This window comes from Nesoenas mayeri (genome assembly GCF_963082525.1).
Source record: "Nesoenas mayeri genome assembly, chromosome: 25".
Taxonomy (NCBI): Eukaryota; Metazoa; Chordata; class Aves; order Columbiformes; family Columbidae; genus Nesoenas; species Nesoenas mayeri.
In genome coordinates this window covers 5,188,814-5,215,455 of record NC_137549.1, presented here as the reverse complement: position 1 = coordinate 5,215,455, position 26,642 = coordinate 5,188,814, and the positions used below count along the sequence as shown (strand labels likewise).

General features: G+C 50.4%; 1 protein-coding gene across 2 annotated transcripts; it reads left to right on the top strand.

Moving 5' to 3' along the window:
* The first annotated feature begins 1,504 nt into the window (after nt 1-1,504).
* HOMER3 (homer scaffold protein 3) lies at nt 1,505-21,555 on the top strand. Of its 2 annotated transcripts, none has more exons than XM_080359463.1 (9): nt 1,505-1,960; nt 10,769-10,925; nt 11,807-11,938; nt 12,353-12,460; nt 15,326-15,447; nt 16,295-16,451; nt 17,298-17,408; nt 18,423-18,503; nt 19,281-21,555. In XM_080359463.1, exons 1-9 carry the CDS (start codon nt 1,956-1,958, stop codon nt 19,467-19,469), a joined length of 1,062 nt encoding a protein of 353 aa, XP_080215589.1. In that variant the 5' UTR covers nt 1,505-1,955; the 3' UTR covers nt 19,470-21,555. The 2 variants fall into 2 exon arrangements, with proteins under 2 accessions (XP_080215589.1, XP_080215588.1); XM_080359462.1 differs by lacking the exon at nt 1,505-1,960 and adding an exon at nt 9,322-9,451.
* Nucleotides 21,556-26,642: the final 5,087 nt, after the last annotated feature.

Here is a 26,642-nt window from a genome sequence, read left to right as displayed (position 1 = left end):
TAGTGAAGGAAGTGCAGATGGAATATAAAACCCCATTTCAGAAAATCCTCACAAGGCTAGCAGCATTTGGGTTTAGTTCAATTCCTGCTGATCTAATTACCCTAATTTAAAGGTGTAAAATAATTAGCTTCTAAGAGAAGTCATAGATAAGTTACAGTTAACAGGTCGATATAAAAGATACCATGCCCTACTTTCAGTAGTGTCTTTGGCGCAGTTTTAGTCCTTTTGTCTTTGGTCACCATGTCACACGTAGGAAGGACGGCGAATTTGGGGCAGAAGTGCTGGTGCTCAGCGCTGCACAGAGCGAGTTGTCCTTGAGCTCCCGGTTCAGCTGCCAGCTCAGAACAGTTGTCCCGTGTGGCTCCGACCTGTACCCCGCAACGGCCTTGCTGAGCGTACACCAACACGCTGGGAAAACACTGCTGCTAACATGGCTTTGGCTCTCTCGGTGCCAAAAATCTGGTGTGCTGACAGCTCCTGCCGTTGTTACAAACAGTGTTACCCCTCAGCGTGCTGAGAATACATCATGTTTAAGTAACTGGCGGCGAACCGTAACCCCAGACACAGGGATGATAGTAGTGGGGACATGGGGGACAAGGAATTAGTAAATCTCACTTCTAAATACATGACAAAAAAGAGTGGAGGTAAAACGCTGAAAACAGAGAGTGAGAAGTGTTGCTAGTGTTTATGCTGCTAGTATTGAATTCTCCTGAACGCTACTTCCACCTTTTATTGTAAAACTACTAGTACAGGGTTTACTGTTTTGGTGCAAGTACTGAAGTCACAGCTGGGGACAGACTTAGAACAACAAGGGGTGATGGTTTTAAACTAAAGGAGGGAGATTCAGGCTGGACATGAGGAAGGAATTGTTGCCCTGAGGGTGGTGAGAGCCTGGCCCAGGTTGGCCAGAGAGGTGGTGGATGAACCATCCGTGAGACATCCCAGGCCAGGCTGGACGGGGCTCTGAGCAACCTGAGCTGGTGATGATGTCCCTGCTCATGGCAGGGGGGGCACTGGGGGAGCTGGAAGGTCTCTCCAACCCAAACCATTCTGTGACTCAGTGACTGCATTAGCTCCTCTGGCCACAGCCACACGCTGGGAGCAGCTCCGCTCTCCAATCCTTTCCAGCCTCCCTTCTTCCCAGGGTATTTTCCCATTTCATAAAAATGTCTTCATGGCCTATGTTTATTTTCCACTTGTAGAAATGACTTCATAAAAGAACAACAAAAAGCGCTCCGTTTCTGATAGGAGATGTCTAGACTGAAACTAAAGAACACAATTTTTTGTTTTCAGGGGTAACCAGCGCCCATTAAATCTCTGTCGTCCGGCCCCCCGGAATCCCCAGGGTGCCGCGGGTCGGCCCTGCCCGGTTCTGCCCGGCTCTTCCCGGCTCTTCCCGGCAGATGGTGCCGCCGAGCCGGCCCCGGCCCCGGGAATAAAGTCGGGAGAAGAAGCGGAGAAATGTGACCGAGATGGGGCAGTTGGTAGAGGGAGGAAACGGATAGGGAAAGGGGGGGGTGGAAAAAGGGAGAACAAAGAAATCGCGCTCCAGAAGGTGGCTGCACTCTGTAGTTTTGGGCTTTGTCTACCAGGGCTTGCAAAAGCACCACCTAATCCCGCGGCTCCCCTCCCATGCTGGAGGGAAGGCGGGATCCTGGGAGCCGGAGCGGGGGAACCGCGGGGCTGGGCGGCCGCGGAGCGGGGGTTCGGCGTTCCGGGGGTTCCAGCGGCCCCTGCCCGCGCTGCCCCCGCACACCCGGGGGTTACTGAACCTTTCGAGCCACCAGCAAAACTAGCAAGATTTCAAAGTGAAATTCCGGAGGAAATTTAAAGAGCATCCGGATCCGGAGAAAGACAGAAAGAAAGAGGAAGGGAGAAATAAATCAAAACGTGGAGAGAATCTTGAGGCTGCCGAAGGAAGGACGGGAGAGAAAGAAGCTGACACCCAGGCAGAGATGGGGTAAGGCTGGCAGTTTATTATTCTTGAATTGCTTTTATTATTCATGGCCGCTCAGCTATTTTGAAGGTAATGGCAAAAGAAATGAAGGTTTTAAATTGCATTTTTTACAGATTGCAAGCTTTAAAGTTTAGACTTGCCTTTTATTTCATGGGTTAGAAAGTAGGTAATTGCAAGTCTCTGCAACTTCTTTAAATAAACTTTAAATATGTAAGGGAAGCCTCTAGTGATCTATACGTTTTGTGAATCCACATTGGGAGGCTGGTTGGGACGACTGGAGCTGGGATGTGTTCACAAACTTTTCCACTACTTAGAAATAAGGGATCTGTTTGGCTGTTGTGACTTTGGCGTTCAGTAAAATGGATCCTGTTTGCATTTCTAAATGGATAAGTAGCTGATTGAAAATCCCTGATAATTTAGCTTATGTTCCCCCTCAGATTTTCCAAGAGTGAAATAATGCTGCATGGATGCGGCAGTGAATTTTGGCATGGAAAGAGGAGCTTAGTCTGGTATTTAATTTATGCCCTAGTTATAAGTTTCAATCATGTAACTTCAAGGACGTGGCGTGTTGTGAGTTTCTTGTGCAATAAACTCTGGCTGTTTGCAAGCACAGTGGGTCGGTAAGAAGCCTGTCTGATCAGCTCCCTCCAAACCTGCGGGTTTGGCAATGCAAGAGAAATAAATAACATTCTTCAGGGCTTGTTTTCCTATTGCTGATTTTCCTCTTGAACTATCTAGATAAAGTTATAGAACAATCCAACACAGATTCAAGAGGCAGAAAAAGTAGAAACAAAGAATCAAAAATGACAGCAGTGTGGATCTGGCAGAGTGTGTGCTGATCCAGGTTTGATCAGAAAGTATCCCTGTTCAGCCACGGTCTACAAAGTTACTGTAAAACTCCTAAAACTGCCAGGAGGGGTTTAACAAGCAGATGACTCGGGACTAGCACTTTATTAGAGTTAGTGGATGAACCCTTGGAGCGACCACAGCAACACCCGGCAGCTGTGTGGTTTCTTTGGAGGGTCACCACCTCCCATGGAAAATGTTGAGACCGTGTCACTGTCTTGGTCTGCTTAGATTTCACTGTATAATTATAGTGGTGTAGTAGCAAAACTATTTTTAAGCCAGAGATGACATTTCCACCCTAAATTCCTTATTTCCACTTAACTCCTGAGATAAAAGTGTCTTTTTGCTTGTATGTTGATCACGTGGGGATATTGAGTAGCTTTCATCAGTATTTAGATGATTCTGGATACAAAAGACATTGAAAGCACGTCAACTCTTACATCACTTTCTGGCAGTTGATTTTAGTTAACTTATTTTTAAAGAAGGGATTCTGGTCTCATTTCTCCATCTTAGCTTTCTTTTTAACATCATGTTCTATTTTTCATGGCTAAATTCTCTGTGGACTCCTTTGGAACCATTGGGCTGTAGATATTAATGCATTAGCACCTCCTTTCTGAAGAGGACAGTTGTAAATAGTGCTTGATTCTGAGGGAAGTGGATTTAGTTAGGTGCTAGCTGAGTCTTCAATGGACGCTTATATTTCTGTGACTCTGCTGATTTCATTGTCAAGTGTATGTACAGGTAGATGCAACTTACTGGCTTCTCATTTGAACAGTACAGAGTTTACCCACTTGTCATGTATATCAAGCAAATTAATTCGCCCACTGTTATTTAGACTGTCATGCACTGACCTCTCTGCTGAACAGGTGATATGAACTGGCCTTGTCGGAGCGGCTGCTGGTTCTGCTTTTGGAGCTCTGGTAAGGGCAGGTCACAAATAGCAGCAGATTTTGGGGACTTGCTCTAGTGATGCTGAGCAGGAACCCATGGCTGGAGGTACTGCGGGTCCTGGAGCTTGTACTGAAGATGCAGAATGTGTTGGAGGCATGGAGCATTTTGAAATGTGCGTGTTATCTCCGCTTCTCCGGTTCTAATTATTACTAGACATATTTTCTGGAATGTGTAAAGAATGACTTAGCTGCAGTCTGGCTCGGCTGGGTTTTTTAACTTTAATTGCTGTACAGACTTCCAGCAGTGCTCTGTGTCTCAAAGAGCTGCTGCAGCTTAGTAGCAGAAGTAACAGTTGTCCCAGGAAGGTGAATGCACAGATTGTGTTGTAGACACCCAGCAGCACAGTGTTCAGCAGCCAGGATGCTCCATAGATGGGGACTGGTTTCGAAAAGGAAAAAAACCCAACTCTCTCAGCTGTTTTGTGTCTTTAAATGCCCTTGATCCCCTGTCTCTGTGCCTGACCTTGCATGCCTGTCGCTATTCCCCACGCTGATCCAACAGGAGCAGATTCAGCCAGGATTCCTTTGCTGCCCTTTATCTGCAGACAGGCCATGAGCAGCTGCTTTTCATTCCTGTGCTAAGCCCTGCCGGGTAATCTCTTGGGAGCTGGGGGAGGCAGAAGGGGAGCGCAGCAATGCTGCGGCTGCACTGTTCCACCTTTGTGGCTCTAGGGTACAAGTCTGGCCTCCTTCAGTCCCATCTGGACACTAGAAGCATCTCTGCATTTTCCCCAAGGTGACATTACGCAGCAGAGAATAAAAGCAAAGCTGCAGTTAAGAGGGCTTGAAAACCCGCCTGGCGGTTACAACAAAGGGCTTGGAATCCGTCTTCCCAAACTTTGTTCCCAAAGCAGTTTTGCAGTTCCATGTCTAACACTCAGTGTCCTGGGGGCTTGCGCCCAAATTCTAGATAGGCAATATCAAAGTGTGTTCTCTGCACCTGTTTCCAGTGAAGCAGGAGTTTCCATAGGCTCTGCAGGGAGTTAGACCCAGTCCCTGGCTCAGGGGAAGGATTAGACTTTGGGGAGAAGCGCAAAGGGAAAGAGATGAGCTTTGCCTCTCATTAACCCACACTTCTTCCCCAAACAGCACTGACACACAGGCAGCAGCTATTGAAGCTGCTGAGGGAAGATAAAAGGAAACAAAGACAGCAGTGGAGGAGGAGGAGGAGGAGATGGGTTCTCATGCCCCCTCTGTGCTCCAGTTCTGCCTTTTGAAATCCGGGGCTCTGTCTGTCTAAAACACATATTACCCCCTATCCATCCTCGCTCAGATGATCCGGACCGTGCTGCTCTGGGGGTTTTGGCAGGAGCAGAGCCCTGACGCAGCTGCTCAGCCTTCCTGCTGACTCAGCGTGGGGCTGGGCTGGGCGCCAGTGCCGAGCACCAACTCTTGGGGACTCTCACCTGCCCCTTTCTGCTCTGCACAAGCCGCTCTGCAAACACCCAGCCGGCAAACCAGAGCTTGCCAAGAGAAAGGGCTTTTTGGGAAGGTTGCGGTGAGACCTGGGAAGTCCTGGTGGGGCTGGCAATGGGCCTGTTATCAGAGGATGGCCTCTTTTTTGGGGTGCTTGCTCATTGTGGCTGCATATTGAGCCCAGCCACAGGACACTGTGCAAAAATAATGTTTGTAGGTGTCTGCGCTCTGAAGGGATCCTGCTGCTATCAGCAGGAACATTGCACCCCAAAGCCCTTCCCTGCCCTTGTGGTGGAGTGCTGGTGTGCCTGTGGTCCACAGAAACAAGTGATTCTGCTGATCTGGTACTCTGTGATTCCTTGGAAGGCGTTTTTCGGTGTGGTTTTAGATGAAGGGGGATCACAGACTGCCTCGATGCAGAGCAAAGTATTTGAAGTGATTATTCTCTCTGCTGCCAAGTGCAGAGATGCTTCTTTCTCTGACAAGTAAATGAATATCCCTGCAAAGAGGAGCTGCAGTGAGCGAGAGGAGGTGCAGGCTGGGGAGCAGCGTGTGGACTTCGCAGAGATGCCCTTGGCTGAACCCCATCCAGCAGCACCAAGGCAAATGCAGTTAACGTGGGCCCCGCTCAGCCTCCCCAGCACCTTCCAGCTGCCTTAAGTGGCTAAAATACTTTATTTAAAACCTCAGACCTATTCACTGTGTCCCTGGAGTTCTTTGAACTTAAACTCACCCACTGAATCTCTCTTAAAACTCTGTACTTGTGTCTAGGTTTGAATGCTGTTCTTTTGTCACTTTGGAACTGAAAACAGGTGGAAACGTTATTATAAATTTGGAGAATGGTGACTCTAAAAGCTTCCCCCTCCAGAGCAAACAGAAGGTTTCGTCTCTCTGGTCATGCAGCAAAGGGTGGGGGCAGGTGAGCAGGAGGTGATAAGCAATTCAGTTAACTAAATGGGCATGTCACAGCCAGGCAGAAAGGGCTGTGAGGCGAGAATTACTGAGAACAGAAAAACAAGAGCATCTCAGTGGGAAAAATCTTCTGGATTGCACAGAAAATCTGAGAAGAACAAGGGAAAAACATAAGTCAAAAGCAGCTGTGCAGTCAGAAAGAGACCCCTCCCCACGTCGGTGTAGAAGCTATTGAGCAAAGACATCGCTGGCTGCAAGAAAAGATCCAAAGCAAACAATAAACCCCTGATTTCTTCCTCTCCCTCTCTCTTTTCAAAGAGGTCTGGCAGGAGGGCTGTGTTTTAGCAGCTGCCCTTAGGTTTGGGAACCTGCTGAAGAGAGAGCGAGCCTGTAACTGTCGAACAGGATTTTCCCAAAGAGGTGGTATTTGCATTGGAAATACCTCGAGAAGATAAAAGCAATAAAATACAGTTTCTCTGAGGACACTGTGCGGTCTGAGGGCCCCAACAGGCAGCTGAAGTTGGGGTAGGTAAAACGTGCTGCAAGGGACCAAACTGATGCCATCTGTGCTCCTTGGCATGGGGCAACGCTTCTCCAGGGTCTTGGCATCACGTCCGTGCGTCCTGACCTGCCGAGGTCCCTCGTCCAGCCTTAGCGAACTCGGTCCCTTTGGCCTGTTCGGTCCATTGCTACTCTGCTGAGACCATAAATTAAGAGGACAAATAATGATTTGCTTTCCTGGCAACGGTGGAAATAAGCAGCTATTCATTAGGAAATCAATCTGGACGCTGTAGAGATGGGAATAATGTAAGAACCAAGGTGGAAATGAGACCAGCATGCGCTTTTACATGTCGTCTTAATGACCAATGAGTCAGAGAGTCCAGGCAGTGAGCAAATCGGAAACGATTGATCCAAACTCTGTATTCACGTGTCCTCCCCAAACAGTGACCTTCTTCAGCATCTCTGTAAGGAGAAGCCAGGAGAGGAGGCAGGTGGGTCTTTACTGAGCCAGCATCCTGGAGCCAGGTGCTTTGCTGATGTGGAGAACACATTAAAATAGTTCGATCAGTTCAATCATCATTTCATTTTCAGCTGTTCGGTTTTGCTGGCAGCCTGCTGCTGGGGTATTAGGGCATATTCACTGGGGACAAGTCATTTTTAAGCTATCAGTGGGATGTGGGATATTGAATTTTGCCCTTTCCCCCTGGGCTGGGAACAAATGCTGACCTGGATCCTGTCCAGTTGCCATCAGGCGCTTGCTGCTCATGTCTCTGTCTCAGCCAGATCTTTGTCCTTTTAGTCATTTGCTTTGGTTTTTCTTAATTATCTGCGAAGGACAACCCTGGGGGGATGTAAGTGGTTTTATTTACACATGCCCTTTTCGCTGCTATGTTTGCATTGTTATGGGAACTCCCAGCTGGGAGCAGGAAGAGAAGTGTCAGCATTTAGGGATGTGTGGTGTATCCAGTGTATACACTTAAATCACAGGGGAAAAGAGGGCTGTAACGGGAGAGAGAACGATTTGAATCTGAGGCACTTTCAGGACTATTTTTAAATGCCCAGTAGTGGTTTTGTCCTGCCTGTGTCCCCACCTCGCTGATCCACTCCACTGTGTCAAACCCTGCGTGGTTCTTTGCTACCAAAGGAACCGTGGAAAGGGTGAGGTAGAGCCATTTGCTGTTTAATAAGCTATTCGTGTGTTCTTAGAGATGTGCCTGGCGATTTGCAGACTTTCTTGCTTTTCTTCTCTCTTGGTTTGCATTTCTACCTCCTCTTTCTGTCTGTTGTTTTGTTATGCTCCACCACTTAGGCTCTAGGAGAGCTTTTGTAGCATTTGCTTTAACCTTGTCAGACAAGTGAGTACTGAAGGGCAGGTTTCCAGGCTGCCCAGCATCCTCGACAATGAAATTCTACTAGCTGGGTATAATTTGTATTATTTGATGGGTTTTAAACAAACAGAATGCTTTTTTTCTTTACACAACCACTGCAAAAGGAGCACATTAATATCTCTGTGCTGTTCCCAAGCTGAGCATAGAGCTGTTGTTCAGCTTTACCTCCAGAGCTTAAGCAACCGCTTCCTAGAAAGCCCTGTCCCCGTGCCAGCCTGGCACGATGCTCAGGTAGTTGTGAGAAGGCAATAGCATGCTGGCCTCATAAAACAATCTCCAGTCACTGTGATTAGAGACAAAACAAGTTGGCAGCAACTGTTCCCATTTGCGGTGAGGAAAGGGGAGACGCGAAAGATCATTTCAGGAGATTCTGCAGATTTTGCTTCCCTGGGAGGGAGGCGGGTGCAGGGTTTCCCTCCTCGGCAGCAGGCAGGTGGGGTTGCCGACGTGCCCTGCTGCTGTTTGCTGTTTGTTGGAAGCAAAGCACATCTGGTGTGACTGGCAGCCGGCCCGTTCGGAGAGTCTGCGAGGCTTTCGCCTGTGCAACTGGAAGGGATAGGTCTCTCGCAGACAGCATGAAGTTTTCTTGCTCCGGGGAAGACCATAAGGCACGAACAAATGCATGAAGAGTGTTGAGACAGCAAGTGATTACGTGAGGCACAAAAAGTAGAGCACTCTTCTCCATCTATGCTGTCAGCGGTTAATGTTTCAGCGTACCCGAGACCTGGAAAAGAGCACGTGAGCCCAGGGGCTGTGTTGGGCGAGGGAGCAGCCAAACCAGCCTCAGGGGAGCAGAAAAAGCATCAGCTAATCCTCGTGAAGACGGGCTTTTCTCCTGTCTGACAGGCCTTCCAAGTGGCGTTTTATTTCCTGCTCCCGGTGCTCAGAAGGAAAGTGATGCTTGGTCAGGGGACTGTTTGAAACATCACTTGGTCCGAAACTTGCTGCCGTCAGCAGGATGGTTTCCGTTGACTCTGGGTGCAGAGCTCGCTGCTGAGCACAGGAATAGCTGCCCGGTGTGAGGGCTGATCTCAGAGGAGGGTTTTCCGTCATGCAACCAGCATCACGTGTGTCTGACTGGAAACCCTAGAGCCTTCCCGGCTCCCCCGTGGCCCTCTCCCAACAGCCAGACCCTGCTGCCAAAGGGATTTACTCCAGTTACACAGCTCATCCATTTATCTCCCATGACAGGGAAGAAAACTTGTTCAGTGATGAGAAATCATTACAAATTACAAGCTTTGCAAGTTTGGGACAGACAAAGCTCCTAAATGCTGCCTGGTTGATCGCTCTGTCTGTGCTCTGTGTGATAAATAACAGCTGACTTTTCCATCGCTAGGAAATGAATCACTGTGGAGGGAAAACCAAAAAGGAGGCTCAGTCCAGCTAGGAGACCTGAGAAAGAAGCTGTTGGAGGAGAGACGTGTACTAACTGCAGTGGCCTCTAGTCTGTCTTACCTTTACTAACAAATGTCAACGACTAGGTAATGTCCTTCCTCTGTTCTTTCTGACACGAGCCCAGAATTGGGGCTTAAGGTACAAAACCATCAGTTTCTCCCTGCTCTATAGGTTCTGTGCCTCAAAGGATAAGCTGTGATCCATGTAAAAATTAGTATCTCTTAGTGCAGTCTGGAAAATTTGAATTTCATTTAGAAAACAGACTGTGGATGAGTAAAACCAGTTGGAGAGGATGCTGAGACAGGGCTGGTTTAGACCCTGGTGCAGTTTGCCTCTGGACAGGAGATCCAAGTCAGCACTGTAACCTGGGAACAGGCTTGAAACCAGGAGGTAGCAGGGAGCCTTTTATTTCCGTCCTAAGTTCTGGTAATGGATTCAGAAAGCACCAGGTACAGTTGTCTTTGGATTGATGGGAAGGTCTGCTTGTTGCAGCTGCGATGGCTTGGAATGGGGAAGAGAGATGTCTGGATTTGGGGGCTTGCATGTGGCAGGATTGTGAGTGCACCTTGTTTGCAGCTGTCGTGGGGGTGTGGGATGTTTCCAGTCACATCAGGTTTCAGTAGGTTTGGGTACAAAGTGTGGCAATGGAAGACCCCAAGCCCTGATGCACCTGGGCTGTTGTGTCACGGAAGCATTCCTTCCTGCCTCCTGACAAGCTCAAGTTACATCCTGATGCCTGAGATTCAGCTCCTTATTTCAGCTCAGATATTACTGCTTACAAAACCAAGGCAGTGCTTGGTTCAGTGCTTTCTTGCAGCAGCTGCACATTGTGTGGTGAAGTGTTTCCTTTAATTCATTGTTAAGTGACTTGCTTTTAGTCCTGTGATGTGACCTCTCGCTGCAGGATGCGCTTCCCAGGCGTGAGTCAAGGGAGGAAGAGCTGTGCTGAGGGGAAGACGCTTTTTGTGCTCACATCCCAGACACATCCTCCATCCATCCATTTCCCTAGAGCTCCAGCTTGGAGATATCCTGTGAAGTACAAATAATACAGCAACCAGAGAAATCGTATACTGGTGAAGAAGAGGGCCAGGGATGTGCAGGGTTCCTGGAGAGAGCACAGAGAAACCCAGAGATCTTGGAAAAGCAACTCGCAGGAATGTTGGAGAATTTGGGTTGTGACTCTCCTAATAAGAAGGGACAGTAGATCGTACAGGGGGAGCAGAGATGCTGTGTCCTTGGGGGCTGCAACACTTTGCATCCAGTGTCTCAGGTCCCTGGAGAGCAGGCGAATAGCAGAAGTGCTGCTGGTGGTGCATAATGCAACCCCGGTGCCAGGAAATCGTGCGGTTCCCCCATTGCTCAGTTCCCTTCTGCCCTCACAGCCCCCTTTGTTTCTCTTGCAGCGAGCAGCCGATCTTCAGCACCAGGGCCCACGTTTTCCAGATCGACCCTGCCACCAAACGGAACTGGATCCCAGCCAGCAAGCACGCCCTGACCGTCTCCTATTTCTACGATGCCACGCGCAACGTGTACCGGATCATCAGCGTGGGGGGCACCAAGGTAGGGGACAAATGCTGACAGCATCGCACAACTTGACAGTGAAGTTTTTTCCCAGCCGAAATCTGTCGTGGAGCTGATGTTTTTGGTGTCGGGTTGGTCAGTTCCCCAGCGTGGGCTCTGTATCATCTTCCCTGCAGAGAACAGAAGGTAAAACTCCTGCTACACTCAGGTGTGTTTAGTGTTAGACACCAGAATCCCTGCTGATGAAAAATGTGCCCCAGGGTCTGGTGCCATCCCGTCCCACTCTATTCTCAACTTCAGCATCCAAAATAGAAGTGGTTTTTGAGAGCCTGTGCTAAACTATCCCCTGTAGATGTAATGAGATCACAGACGGAGGGTGCAGGAGTCTCAGGCAGTCAGTTCGGTCACTTCCACAAAACACTATTAACTCTCCCTAAACTGTTCTTGACAGACTGGCTTGTTCTTGAAGGCCTCTGATGGCAGAGATTCAGCAGTCTTCCCAGGCAGTTTATTTTGTTCCCCTGACTAGCAGAGTGTGTTTCGTAATACCTAGTCCTGACTGCTCTTTAAGCCTTTTTTTTCTTACTTACCATGAAAATGGAGAACATTAGAAAGTTGTTCTGTCCCCAGAGACAGCGCTGCCTCTTACTTCTCTTCCAGCAGTGGAGGAAGCTGATGATACTAAGCCTTTTTGTTTTTTTTTTCCTTTTCAGTAGACACCATGATTTAGATTTTTTTGTGTCACAAAGCCATACTAGAAAGACTTTTGGTCATCAGAAGCCTAAACTGTTGTTTTAGAGATTAAAAGCCTGAGCTTTCTACCCCTAGATCCTAAATGCACGGGGATTAGAGGGATCAATCCCACTCCACCACTCCAGGCTGGAGCTTTCTCTGACTCTGCTTGTTGCCTCTCTCTGCAGGCGATCATCAACAGCACTATCACCCCCAACATGACCTTCACAAAGACATCCCAGAAATTCGGACAATGGGCAGACAGCCGAGCCAACACCGTGTATGGCTTGGGCTTTGCATCGGAGCAACATCTCTCCCAGGTAACGCTGAAGCTGCTGGCAAGAACCTGCTCCAAGCAGGGGGAATGGCCCTGAGACCCTGGAGAAAAGACTTCAGAGACCTGATGTAATGCTGCTACCACTGTGATAAAACCTAATGCAAGGTGCTAGGAAGAGCTTTAAAATAATATTGGCAGAGTGTTTTGAGCATCACAAATGGACTTAGGGCTTCGGCCTCAATTTCCGTCATTGCAACTTAGTGAACTCCACAGCCCTGAGTGCCAGAATCGTGGGCAGGGGCAGGAATGGGCTATTCCCTGAATTTTATTATTAATTGAAGAGAATTAAAAACATGTTGAATGAAGCAGCAAAGGGAGGAGGAGTAATGCAGACATTAATTATAGTTCGTTCTGCATTCCGGCGTAGCACCAGAGTGACTTTTCCATTCTCCTCTAGTTTGCAGAGAAGTTCCAGGAGGTGAAAGAAGCGGCTCGTTTGGCGAGGGAGAAGTCCCAGGATAAAACAGAGCTGACCAATCCTGCCCTGAATATCACATCTCACCAGGTAACGCTCAGTGTGACAGTCACAGGCAAACAGCAGGTGGGAGTGCACGTCGCCTAGTTGAAGATCACAGCAGGGAAGACGTGGCATTTCCAGCCATTTTTCTTCTTGTTCTGGGACCGCAGAAGGTTCTTCTCCAGGTGTCTCTGACAGGTGATGGTGCTGACCATGCTGCTCCATGAAAAGACAAACTGATTTCTTAGAGCTGGTGACTGAGGAGCCCTGGCCAGGCTTTTTTCTCCCATATTTCCAATGTCAAGAGAAGCTGTACTGTGAGAATAGAAATTCCTTGTTCCCCTAGGAACTCTCCCCTATGCTAGAACTGTGTGCATGACAGCCAATCATTCAATTTTCTTTCCCCCAGGAGACCAAGCCAGAAAGCTTAAGCCCATCACAGATCATTCTCACATGCCTTGCGCTTGCAATTTTTACCTTTCTCCCTGTGTAGCTAAACCAACCCCAGCAGCAGTGGGATGCAGGGGAGCGGATAAGCCATGGAGAGCTCTAACCCTGCTTTTTCCCCTGGTGAAGCAGTTCAGTGCTGCTGGCAAAGTTGTGCTCCCAAATAGTTCACTCCAGAGGTGACTGCATTTCCCAGAGCTCCTGGCAGGAGGAGAGGAGCTGTGGGATGGAGGACGCTGCGTTCTCCGGGTTGAGTACAGATGGAGCAGCAGCAGAGGAGGAGGAGGGAGTGTGAACGGTACCTTGGCCTGCAGGGAAAAGAGGAGGAGGTGGAGGCGGTGGCTCTGCAGAGACTGGAAATGTCATGTGGGGTGCAGAAATGGGGAAAATCTGCCCGGCTTCTGGTTCCTGCTGACTCTAAGCCCCATCCTAATGAGTGGCAAATGAAGAAGGGAGTAGGGTAGAGAATTCATTGCAGAACCCAAGTTTTAGGTAGAAGACTCTGGTCATTTATAGTTGCCTGAGGCAGAGACTTGTGGCCAGCTGCAGCCACGAGAGCTCTCCTGGACAGGAGGTGGAGGCTGGGAGGAGAGATACTCCTCTTATCCTCTTTACACCAGGGAGAACTCATCAGGACATGAAACACAGATCAGAGAAATGGCCTAAGGCTCCGGTCCTCCTTTCTTACCTGACTCAGCAGCATTAAAACTGCCACAATGGGAACCCATGCTCACTTTTCTCATTCAGCCTTATCTCTTGGTTGGACACGAGTATGCACAGCCCCTGCCTGCAGCCATCTGGCAGCCAGCGTGGTGACACGTGCGGTGTCCCCTGCCATGTGGGCGTGCAGACCTTGTCCTGCCTTCCCCAGCCGGTGCATACATCAGCCCATCATCCCTTCTCCCGCTGTCCCACTCGCGGTCTCTGCATTAACAGAGCTTCAAAAATGAGTTTCATCCTTGAATAATTGATTGTGTTTCTGTTTGCAAGTGAGCAGAGAGCAGATCTGTCTCCTGAAATTAAATCAAGGCTCCCTCATTTTCTGCATTTGCACTAGTTTACTTAGGCTGAGGGTTTTCAGAGCTGGGGAAATCCCAGGGTAGCAGCTCTCTTCTGTCCTCTAGGGCCTTTTAGGCCAATGTCCATCCCATTTAGCATCCCCATCACAGATTACATCACTGTGGATAACATAAGCAACAAAACAGTGTGGAACATCTTCAGCTGTTAACAGTTTCAGTTGGACTCACAGTAGCTCAACCCACCAGAAGAGGAAACTTCTGCCTCTTCTCTCCCTCAGTTTCCCCACCTTGTGGCAAAGGCGAGACAGGGTTGTTTTGCAGATCTCACTTCTCAGTCACTCTCTGGAAGGCATCATGAAGCTGGTGGTCAATACATCTCCTGGCTATTTATAGATGTCAGCCGACTCCGAAGGCAGGTGGTTGTTTGAGTGCTACCTATGAACTCCCACAGGATCACCAGCCACCTGGTCACAGCCCCCAACTTGGGATCCCAGAGACTTATCACTCGGAGAATCTTTTTATAGCTCAGTTTGCCCTGTCAGTGCCAAGCTGCTTCCCTGCTGAGCGAGGAGACCGTGCAGACGGGGTGTTCTGGGAGCGGCCAGGGGATGTAAAATCTGTATGTTATCTCTGCTCCGCTGTCAGTCCCCTCCAGCCTGAGAGGACGCGTTGTTTGTCTCTGCTAGCTCTGTGCATGGGAATATGGAGCCATAGGGAAAGGTATACGTTGGTGCAGGGTCTGTGAGTTTCCTCTCACACCTTTCCCTCCCTTGAGACTGAAAAACACTGTCCCGATGGCACCTGGTGTCCAAATTCAACGTGCAAAAGCTGGACGTGTGACTGAACCCAGGTGGCTTGACGGGTCTGTGTTTAGAGTTTATTAAGTCTTTCCACTGGTCTGATAACCAGCAAGAAAATCCTATTAAGAATTCAGCAAAACCCAGAAACGGCCGGCTTGAGCGGCTCGGGGTGTTGAGCGCGGCCGCAGGACTCGGGTTACCGGCTGTGACATCGCTGGCATTTCTCAAGGCGCAGCTGAGGGCCAGAGAATTCCGTACCTCCAGTAAAGAGGGTGCGTGCGAGCTGTGAGCCCACCTGCTTGGGATGTTTGTGCGCTGGGATCGCTGCCCCAGCCGGAGGCAGGGAAAGGGAGCAGGGCAGCCACTGGAGGAGCTAAGCACTAACCCCCTGACCCAAGAGAAAGTCCTGTGTCTGCACAAAAGTCCTCGCTGTGCCATGACTGGTGCTGCTGAGCCAAACATGAGGATCTTTGCCGGCCCTTGTTGTGTAGACAAGCCCAGCGCTACCTGGGAGTTGGGACTGAAAGCTGGAGTTTCTCACAGGAGTGCAGGGACTGAGAATTAGCCCCGTGAACGAGTTTGCAGAGACCTTGTGGCCGCACCGATCACACAGTGTTGTCACAAACCACCTTTTCCTCATCCCCCAGGTACTTCCCAGCCCCATCATCAGCTCCAATGGGCCAGGAGAAGATAAGCTATTTCGGAGCCAAAGTGCTGATGTTGAGATAACAACAGAGAAGGAGCGGCTGAAGAAGATGCTTTCAGAAGGGTGAGGCTGCCACAAGTGCTCTGACTCCTCAGCTTCTATTCTGCCAGGATTTGGTGCATGTCACTGTCATTCCAAATGCTTTTGACCCAAAGCTACTTCTTTAGGTAGCCAAGTAATGCCCCATGTGTGCTGCTGCTCAAACCCTCCTCCCCAGTAAAAAGTTATTCCAGCTTGAAGGTGAAATTGCTGTTCAGGCAGCGTGGGAAGGAGAATGCTTTGTGCCCGCAGCGGGGATGAGTTATCTGCAGATCAGTAGTTGGTGAGACCAGAAGATGTTCACACTTTTCCAGCTGGCCCAGGGCTGCGTTTGTGTTAATTCCCCTGATTCCAGCAAAGCCCCTGCTGCTTCCGCTCTTTGTCTGTTCAAAAGACTCTGGGCTGGATTCTGCCGTGTGGCTCCTGTTGAGCTCCCAGCTGAACACTTAGAATATTTTTAATTCAAAAGCAAGTGTCCTTTGCTACCCTCTCCTGAGTCTGGAATGGTAGGGTTTTATTCAAAGCAAACTCAGATGTAATAAGGACTTTTTTATTGGATTCACAGTCCCATATTGCAAAGCTTCTTTATAGTAGCTGTATGTCCCCCATCCCATTAATCTCACAGTGTGGTTTCTGCGGTTTCAAGCACACGTGGCCTCAAAGTCAAATGTTATCCAGGGACAGAGGAAAGAGATGCAGATTCAGGGCTGGAAGAAGCATTTAAATTTGGGAAGTGACATGAAAGCCAAACAGAAAACAAGGAGCTGCCCAGCACTTCCAAAAGCGCGGTTTCAGCACATTTTAGGACAGGCAGGGAGAAACCTTCACGTTCTTACACCCTCCTGTGCACCTCCCCTGTTCTCTCACACAGCTCGGTGAGCGAGGTCCAGTGGGAGGCTGAATTCTTCAGCCTCCAGGACAACAACAACAAGCTGGTGGCTGCTCTCCATGAAGCCAACGCCAACGTGGACCAGTGGAAGAAGCAGCTGGCTGCTTATCAGGAGGAGACGGAAACGCTGCGGCAGCGGGTGAGCACAGGGGCCCATACAGAGCAGGTCAGAGGAAGCCCCGTCCCAGAGCCATGCGCTGCCCTTGGCCCTGTTCTCCCATCCTGCATGGGCCTGGCAGAGAAAACATGTTGAGGAATAAGGCCATGTAACTAGGGAGCTCTCACACGAGCTCCTGTTTTCTGCAGAGCAAGTTGAGGGTGTGCTGAGACGCTGTGGATAAAGGGAGGAAACCAGAGCACAAAGTCAAATACCAGCTTCCCTTCACATTTTCTGGGGGTGATTCCCAGCTGCCAGCAATACTGAGAAAGGTCCATGCCCTCCCTGAGCTGGGCAATCTTCTGCCCACTGACAGGAATGATGAAGATTGCTCTTTATGCTATAATTAGCTCAAATCCAAGCTGCAACATCATGAAACCCGGGTGGTGCGGTACAAACAAGCCCTTGTTTGGTTGGAATAATGGGATCTTTTGACCTACGTAATGTCAGAGAGGCCACAGATCAACTGAGGAGGCCTGTGGGCATCTACGCAGAGGAGTGGCAGTCTCTGCCCAGGGATGTAAATGAAGCTGGATCCGGCCATCACTGTGGGCTGAAGGCTCCTGTGCTTGATGTCAGCCAGTCGAGCTTTGCCGGTAGTGAAATCCTGCAGAGAAAGCAGAGGCAGAGTCTCTAGACTGAGTTTTGCTGCAGCATGATCTAGGCAGAGCAGAAGGAGAGAATTTTTTCCTAACAGCCCCAGGGTGGGAGCTGCTGCCCTGTTGTAAGCGTGGTTGGGTTTGCAAGGAACCCGAAATGTGACAGAGAATGACTGGGGGTGATAAGGTGTCAGGACATTCCTGTATCTCTGTGCTTCCTTCCATGTAGGTAGCAGAGCTGGAGTCACAGGGTGCTCACGATTCCTCCAGTGAGAACAACAAGGAAGAGCTGAGCCAAACCCTGGAGGAGCTGGAACTACTGATCAAGGCTAAAGATGAGGTAATACCCCACGAAGCAGAGTAAAGCCTGCAGCTGGGTGGGCTGTCAATCACCAACATGCTGTCTGTCATTCCAGCTTGTATGTGATCAGATAGCACCCTGTGCTGTTGTACGAGGTGCTGTGAGAGCCAGCAACCTCTGTGAGCCAGCGCAGCCCTCTCAGGACTCTACTCTCAGCTTTGCCCCAGAGAAGCAAAGCTGAGAGTAAAGCGCTGGGAGTTTCCCGTGCAAATAGCCTTGAGTGGAAAATCTCAGCCACGGCAAAAACGTCAGGGCTGTGTCTCACCCCCTCCCCACTCAGCCGTCGGCAGCTGCAGTCAGCTTCTAGTACAGTAATTGCTTCTCACTTCCACTGCATTTAAATGAGTGATTTAAAGCAGAGCCTTAATTACAGAGGCAGTGAAGGAGGGGAGGTGTGGGGAGGCTCTCTGACTTGCACGTCTGCAGGCTCTGGTGGCCGCGCTTCAGTGGGGGTGTGGATGGAGCCTTGGGGTTGGAGCCACAAAGTGAGGATTGGAGAGCAGAGGTGTGTGGGGGTTGGCAGGTGTGTGGGGGTTGGTTGGGGTTCCCGATCCTTAATGAGATCTCTCCTCCCACTCCCCAGCCCACCCAGGCTAGAGGAAAACCGCTGGAACAAGGGTGTGCAGAGGCTTTTGCCCAGCAACTGAGCAGGGACCCTGGCCCCAAGAGCCTGGGTGGGATCTGATCTGGAGCAGGGACACAGCAGGGAGCAGAGGACACTCAGGCGGTCATCATGATTAGGGACTATTGTGGTTTAATCCCAGCCGGAAACTCTGTCCCAGTAAAAACCAGGATAGGGACTAAGGGCTTAGAGAGAAGCAGCAGGTACAACAGAATTAGAAGGTTAGAAATGGAGGTTTTAAAATGGGGAGTTGAGTGCGGTTATGTGATCCTTGGAGAAAGAGAAGGGGCCTTGGTTGGGGTCTGTGGTGGGACCTGGCCCCGATGGGATGGGGTGGCCCTGATGTGATGTTCTCACTCCCTGTGTTTTAGGAGATTCAGATGTTAAAGAGCCAGAAATGTGGCCGATGGGAAGCAGAGGGCGAGCGTGAGGAGATGCTGCAGAAGCTGCAGGTAAGGATGGCAGATCTGGGACACCTCAGCACTCGAACTAGATGGATCCATCCCTGCTTCTCCTTCAAACCAAAGAGTGGATGCTGCAGAGCTGCTGTGCCTGTCTCTGCCCATGGATGATGGGAACAGGTCCTTGCCTGTATCTCTGCATTCTTCCACACTCCCCATATCCCTCAGATATATGACACGAGGCATGATTAGCTGGCAATAGCAAACCCAGCCTTCTTGTGCTCTCCTCCAGCACTCGCAGTGGCCCGTGACGTGGGACTGTGGCACAATTGGCGGTGTCCCTCGTCCCTCCGAGGTCTTGTGTGTGTGGCTGGGTGACCCGGGAGCAGAGCTCTGGCTCGGTCTGGCTGGCAGGAGGGATGCAAGCTGCTCTGCACCGCAGGGCGAGGGCACAGATGGAGGCACAGTCTGTTGTGCAGTCTCTGGGGGCATTGCCTGTGTTTACCTCTGAGCTGCTGAATGAAGGGATGTGCTGTGGGGCTCATCCCAAACACACCCACCACCTTTCATGGCAGAATAATATCTCCGAGCACCGTCAGACCTGGAGATGACAGACGTGCGAGGAGATCTGCATTTATAGCTTATACGTGTGTGCTGGAGAGCTGCGGCTGGAGATAGGGATGTCCCTTGGTGAAAGAACGGTTGGAGGCCTGGGCTAGCTGGGTGTGGGCAGCCTGGCCCAGGGCTGGTTTGTGGAGATAAGGGTGGTGTAAGCAGTGTCTATTAGTGCTGGGAGAGCCACCTCACTGTCCTCATGTCCTTTGGCAGGAGCTGGAGACACGCAACGCAGAGCTGGAGCGGCGTCTTCACCTGGCCGAGCAGACGCTGGCAGAGACCCTGACTGAGAGGGAGAAGATCCAGAACGAGGTCACCAAGGTGGCAGAGATAATGGATGTGAAGATATTTGAGCTCAGTGAGATCCGGCAAGGACTAGCCAAGCTGGTGGAGAGCAACTGAGCAGCAGCACGTTCCAAGGAGACACCTCCAGAGGAAGGGACCCAAGCTGGAACTGGGTCACTGACAGCGATTACAGTCACAGAACAGCCTCGAGGCCCATTTGGGCAGGTTACGCCAACATACCAGCAGCTGCCTGGACGGTGTGAGCGCAGCCGCAGCCACGTGCTGCCCGCTGAGCGCCCGGGCAGCGGGCAGAGGGGGCCTGAGCTCCCCAATCCTCCACAGGGAGCATCTACACGTCACAGTCAGACCTCTCTGGACCCTGCCGTGGCTGTGGCACGGTCCAGGCAGCAGCTGTCCCTGCGCTGCCGTCCCAGCCTCCCCACCACACTGTGTCTCCAATATTTTTATGGTTTTCTAGGGGAAGGGGCTGAGCAGCCTTCGTGTTTTTTCAGTAGTTTTTTAGGAAACCACTTGCCTTTTGCAAATAAGCTGCCTGTTTCCCCACCTAGGGAGGGAGGGAGACGTTCTAGCACACCAAGGACAACAGTTCCTCCTTTTCCTCTTCCCAACCCTAACGACATCGTGTCTTTCCAACAGGATCCATTAGCACTGGTCACTGTCAGGAGCTTCCAGAGGCAGCAACGTCCCTGCTGCAGAGAGGGCACTTGTCTGCCCTCGTGTCCTTTCACTGTTCAGTCACGTCCTCCAGAGAGAACAGAACTGCAGGTTTTAAAGCTCTTACTAGTGTAACCCAGTGGGATTTAATGACTTGTTAAAACTTTAAGCTGAGAAGAGTAGAGGCTTGGTTGGGAAAGGAGCATTTGAGAAATGGGCCGTACCTAAGGGGATGGCCAACAAACTGCTAAATTGGTGTCTCTCCTGGCCTCCAAGGGCTGCAGTTAATTGAAATTAAATGGAGCAAATAGCAGTTGCTCTTGGTTTTCTCTTTTTTTTTTCTTCTTTCTTTATTTGTTAATTGGGAAACAGTCCACAGAGGTGTCCTGCTCTGTGTCAGCCGAGCAGCATTCCCAGAGGAGGGGACGGGTCCCAGCTTGCCACACTTGGCCGGATTAAACGAGAACCGGAGGCGTTTGGAGCACGCTGGGACCAGTGCCCCGCAGGGCCTGTGGGAAGTTTGTTGAGTTGTCGTAGATGTTGTCTAGTGCCAGGAATTGAACAGGACCTGAGGGAGGCACCGCAGAAACCTGGAAAGCTGCATCCCCCCGCAGCACCCGCTGCACCCCCGTAGTTAGCTAGGAGCATGCTTAGCCCTGTGCTGAATGACGAGCAGTGTCTGTGTAGAAGTAGTTAGTCACCTTACAGGAGTGTCGATGGATTTGGATTTTATTGGTTTGTTATTTTTATTTTTGCCCTCTTTGTCACTATAAGTTAGGCAAAGACAGGAACGCCTTGCAGGTCTACGGAAACTCTGGCACTTATTATGCGCTGTCTGCCAAGTACCAAGTTCTCGGCACGCCGCTGGCCCTCGGCAGAGCTGTGGGACGTGATGCAGCTCCTCGGGGCCGCCTCTTCTCCCCCTCGCCCGGTGACCACGGGAGGAACCCACCGTTCCACGCGCTGCCTGCGAGTCCGAGCAGGATGAGCTCTGGCACCTCGGGAACCTGCTGGTGACTGTTCTTGTCTGGGCAAAGCTCTTCACTCTCCCAGGGCTGGGGAGGAAGCATCGCGATTTCCAGACCTGCATAGCCAGGGAAGGACGTTGCTGTTTGAGGGTTGGGTGGGGGCTTTTTTGTTGGTTTTTACTTCTTTTTTTTTTTTTTTTTTTGCATGAAGTGTTCTCACGACTGTACGAGCCTGGAGCTACTGTAGTAATATTTGTTTCAGGGTATTTAAGAAGGGAAGGAAGTAATTGGGTGGCAAAAATTTCTAGGGACTTGTTTACCACCCCATGCCAGTGTCCATATTTTATTCCTACAGGGGCAGCCTTCTTTTGAAATAGAAATCGGCTCCAAGAAAGGTGTGTTTGGTTTGCATATCCGTCACTGTAATATGGAGGGAGGAGGGTGGGATTTGGGACAACGGAAGAAACTGAACAAATATTTTTGATGTTCTGTACCGGTCCTTTCTCACACTTCTGTGGCTGTGACCCACAAGGCAGAGATGGGTTTGGATCTATAAATTCTGGCAGATCAGACCATTTTGGAGCCGTGTGTTTTGGCCAGTGCCCGGGTTGTGTTGCTCCTTGCCGGGGGCTGACCAGAGCTGTGTGCGCCGCGCCTGCATGAATCATCCCTCCCCCGAGAGGCCACGTTCGGACCGTTCCCAAAAATGGAGAGGCAGGACTTGGGTCAGGCTGCTGCACATCCCAGCAGGGCAGATGCAAGCTGCAGCGCGGTGCTCAGCAGAGACGGCAGCCGTGATGGCGCACGGTGCTGCCCAGGCCCGGCCCTGACCTGCGTCAGGCAGCAGGAGAGCGTCTGACCCAGCTCTCATGCTATTTAAGCCTCTTCTCATCGCTTACGTATTTTATATTCTCAAAGCACAACCTGGCATCACTGGAGAGCTTCACTTAGACCTGCAGCAAAGACAATTGGCCCATTGACAGTTTAGGTTGAGTGCAAGAAGGACTGCAAGTCATGCAAGGAGGACTGTGAGTCATGAAAGAAAGTGTGCGAGTCATGCAAGAAGGTCTGGGAGTCATTCAATAAGGACTGTGAGTTATGCAACAAGTCACAAATATAAGGAAACCTGCTGCGCAGCTTTGCTCTTCCATTGTCAGGAATCGGGAACAGAAGCCATTTTCCTTTACACTTTTCCCCACGGGTGCTGGTCGCAATACTCTTCCTTGCCAGAATAATGTGAATAGCGGCTTTTTGATTAGATCTGTCCTGTGCTCGGCATTTGTTCCAAGTCTTTTATTGAGGGCAGTGTGATGGATGGTTCCGCGAGGCACTTGCCGTTGCCGTCTTCCCCTCTTCTAAACTAATGAAAATTCATTCATCACCAGCTATTTCCACAAATACCCTAAATGTGCAGTTAGCAACGAGACAACCCTCCTGTAGAGGGGATAGCAGCAAAGGACTAATTCCCTCTGCCCTGCTCTAGCGAGCATTTAGAAAGGACTTCAGTTGTGTCTCAGAACAGCAGCTCTAACACATCCCCACCATCCACTTTCCAACCCTCGCCCCTTCCCTGTTTATGCTTCTCGTGCTTCAAAAGGAGAAAATCTTGTGTTACAAAAGCCAGGCTGCAGTTTTATGTTTGTGGCTGTCTCATAACAACAATTACTGTCAGCAGCGAACTAACAGCGGCTTCCTTGCCGGAGGAGAAATGCTACTGATTGCAGGTACCTTGAGAGACCTAATTCTTTTGGCAAATGAGGATCTTAATTATTCATAGACAACCCAGACAGAACATTAATAAAGGGAACATGGGGGAAATGGCTCATGTATGAGATCAGGAGGAACAAAAATCTTGTGACCTTCCTCTCTTTGCACAATGTTCTGATGCAAGGTGGGGTTCTCTGCTCTGCATCCAGACCTGAGACAACGTCCTTCTGACCAGCTCAGCAAGAGGAAACGGAGCTTCGCTTTTACAGGACATGCCGATAATAGAGCCTCAGAAAAATAGGATGTGTTTAGTGCAAACCCCATCCAACAGATGCCAATCCCAGCCCTCCAGGCTGAGCAGGAACACAAATCCAGGCCAGATCCAGAGCTGACCTGGCAGCAAACCCCCGCACCTCTCCAGCCTGCGATTCCTCCTCCACAAAGCACAGAATTACCCTCCCTGCAGGACTGTTGGACTGAAATTACCAACATCTCCAAGGTGCCCGGAGAGCCAGGAGGAGAACAGACCAGCACAGCCCAGGCTGGTTAATGCCCTGACTCCACTGAGTGATTTAAAACAGGAGGTAAAAATCATTCTCTTCTCAGAACGCTGCTGCAGAGCCCCCTGGTAATATGTAGTTTGTTGTTAGGCAGCCTCACATCAAAGTTACTTAACAGATTGTCTTTGATATCTGTATAGTTGGGAGAACACACTGAAGCAAGTTCTTGATGGAGGGAAAGCAACCAGGCACTTTGTTTTACATCTCCAAAGCATCCAACCTAGGGCAATCTGTAATTAAATAGCACCATTAATGAAAAATAGGTGACCTAACCCTTTTGAGCTCCTGCATCTGGGTTGCAGAGATCAGCTGCTCTGTTACTCAGAGGATCGGTTATTTTTAGTTCCGAAATGGTCTGTTTACACTAGACAGCACAGGCAAACGTACTCTGGGAGCACAACACCCCCCTACATGCACACACTGGAAGACAATTTCCGCGTGCACCAGAGAAGGCAATTAAATGTGTGTTTTGGAAAATGGCCATGAACACATAATAAAGCCCCCCAAATCCAATGAGGTTCACAGTCCCCTTTCCCAGAGTAATTTATAATTATTATCGTTATTAGATTTTGGTGTGTAAAGGCAGCTTCTGCTCCGAGGGGAAAGAACAGGAGCTACAGCACTAGTCATCTCCACACAAGGTCCTGCCTCCTCCATCAGCTTCTCTCCATCCTACCAAAAAAGCAGCAGCTGGAATAACGCTGGAAATGAGACATCTGTGGTAAGAGCGAACGACATTCTGGACACAAGAGCAGCCGCAGCAACAGGTAACGTGCGGGAGCAGCATTTGCTACACCATTTGCAGCCCCTCTGCTGAGCACAAACCCAGAAAGTGACAATCGAAGGTACCAAATTCAGTTTCCTCGGGTGCCACTGTCCCCATGGCATCACCTCTGTCCCCGTGGTGTGCAGGGAAGGGCTCTGCGGGCGGCAGCACTGGCTGTTCCAGGGCTTCTGTCCACTCTGTAGGTCACCGGGACTTGCACAGCCTGCCCCAAATGGGAATTGTCACCTCAGCACTCCTCCTCACCCTGGTGCTGGCTTATTTTTCCCAAGGGCTGGTAGACAACAAGCAAGAGTCGATGCTGAATATCATCTCTGCCTTCTGTTTCCACCCATGCTGGGCTAACAGGGTTTCAAATCGCAGCAGGCAACAGAGAATATTTCGCTCTGGCCTTACTCGTTGGAGATATTAAAGTCCAGACCTTGTTATGGGTAGATGAAAACAGTGTCTGAGCCTGGAGATGGGTGACATGAGTGCCACCTCATCTGCAGTCTCAACATGGGCTCGGGAATTCAGTAATGATACTGGGAAGTACGGAGCAGAGGTGAAGGGATGGGGACGAGCTGCTGCAACAGGCGGGTGCTGTGCTCACAGCTGCTGTTTCAAGGCTGGAGCAGAGTCTTCTGCTCCTTGACAACTGCTCTCCCTGCCAGGGTGACGGGAATCCAAAGCGAGTCACGCAGGGATGGGTTCCCAGGAGACACAGCTGCTGCAGGGAGCGGGGATGGGTGTGAATGAAACAGCCAGCAAGGAGGTTTTGTGGGGAAAATAATATCCAGGTATTCCTTTGCTCTGTCCCCTTTTTGGAGTCCTGGGAGGAACTGGGGGAGTTATGGTGTCAAGCATGTCGTACCAAGAGTGAAAACACGTCTGGGCAGCTGCAGTCGAGCCCTAAATGAGGGTGTGTCATGGATGAGGAGTTTAATCAGCAAAAACTGGCAGGGAAGAGCTTTAAGGTGCAGCAGGAAAGGTGAAGATTCAACAAAAACCTGAGCTCCAGTGCAGCACCGTTGTCTCAACAGAGACAAATCAAAAGCCCAGCTCAAATATCCCAGACTGTTTCATTGCAGCTGCCTTTTCTTCACTGTAGAGATCCAGAGCAGCACCCAGAGATGAAGAGTGTGCCAGACCCAAAGGTGACCGCTGTGTTACCAAACCTGTCCCCACTTGCCACATTTCTTTGTTCAGCAGAACCCCAGTTAATCAAATACTGTGTATCTCACCTAGAGGATCCCAGCCTCTCCCTGCAAAACTTCTGGGAAGTGCTCCTCAGAGATGTTTGTTCTTCTTTAAGATGGGCAGAGATGGGGGGAAACACTCCAGGAACAGAAAAATATTTCCTTAAACACACCCAAAGCCTCAGTACGTGCCTATAGACCCATCGGTGTCAAAGCCAGAGGGAATTGCCCTGCAAGGTGGGCGAGCATCTTCCTACTGAGCCTCTTGGAGCTGCAGGGCTGGGTGATGGTTTCACACCCAGGAGGATGAGGATGCGGATGTGGATGGGGATGAGGATGGGGACGGCTGGCAGGATGCAGGACTGTCCCTCCTGCACAGCGCCCGTGCCAGTGCTGCATTCAGCAGCCATGCACGGTCCCGGTGAGCGAAGCAGCGATGGGAGATGCTGCATTGAGGAGTTTCCATGGCAACGCAGGCAGGGAACCCCAGAGCTGGGGCTGAAGGAGGGGAGAAAGGCACAGGGCAATGGGCGTGCTGGGGCGCAGAAAAGCAGCCGCGTTCAGGCCGGTTCTTGCACAGCGCAGACTGGGAAGCGTGCGAGCGCCTGCTGGGGGGACGGGCGGGCAGAGCCGCACGCAGCAGAACACAGTTTTACAGCAGAGATGCGATCTAGGCTGTGGTGAGAAGGAGGTGTTCTACTCCTAGGGGATCTCAAAGGTTTCTGACAACACATAGACACCTCAGAATGGAATATTCTACTCATGGGGCACGTACAGAAACGTCACCAGACACCCTTCGGCCCTGAGCAAGGTGTAAATCCCTAATCTGGGAATTTAAGGCATCTTTCTACATCCCAACTAGCACAGCAACCTCTTTTTCCACTCCCGAGCCTGATTATCTGAAGCAAGAATATGTAGGTAGCACGACAGCTCTTATTTCTAGCACGTGTCCTACCCTCACAGAGAAGGCTGCTCAAGAAAGACAAGGGCTGTATTAAAAGGAATTTTGAATAAAGCTTCAAGACAAGAGCCTTGATCAAACCCCACACGTCACACGTGGAAGGAGACGAACTGAGAAACCCCCACCAGGCTGAAGCAGAGACTTCAGACAGCGGGTTAGGAATCATCTGAGAGGGAGGGGATGAACTGACACGGCAGCATCAGCATCTTCCCCAGGCAGGTGGGAGCAGCTTGTCCCAGAGACGATGTCTTTTAATCTGCAGCTAACAGCCCTGCTCCACAAATTAGCATGCATGAGACCAGAGGAGCATTTAGTATTCAGAAAGCATCGAGCTGATCCAAACCCATTTGCTGCTGCTGCAGCAGCTGCCAGAGGTGACAACGACGAGCTGAGCTGCCAGGCCAGCGATCCAGTGCTTCTTCCTTCCTGGAGGGCACCCGAGAGGACAAAGTGAGGA

Bases quoted from the DNA above. Each gene is read 5' to 3' on its own strand.
- HOMER3 (XM_080359462.1), top strand. The intron at 12,461-15,325 runs GTAACGCTCAGT...CTCATCCCCCAG, and splicing joins TGAATATCACATCTCACCAG to GTACTTCCCAGCCCCATCAT. The intron at 18,504-19,280 runs GTAAGGATGGCA...GTCCTTTGGCAG, and splicing joins AGATGCTGCAGAAGCTGCAG to GAGCTGGAGACACGCAACGC.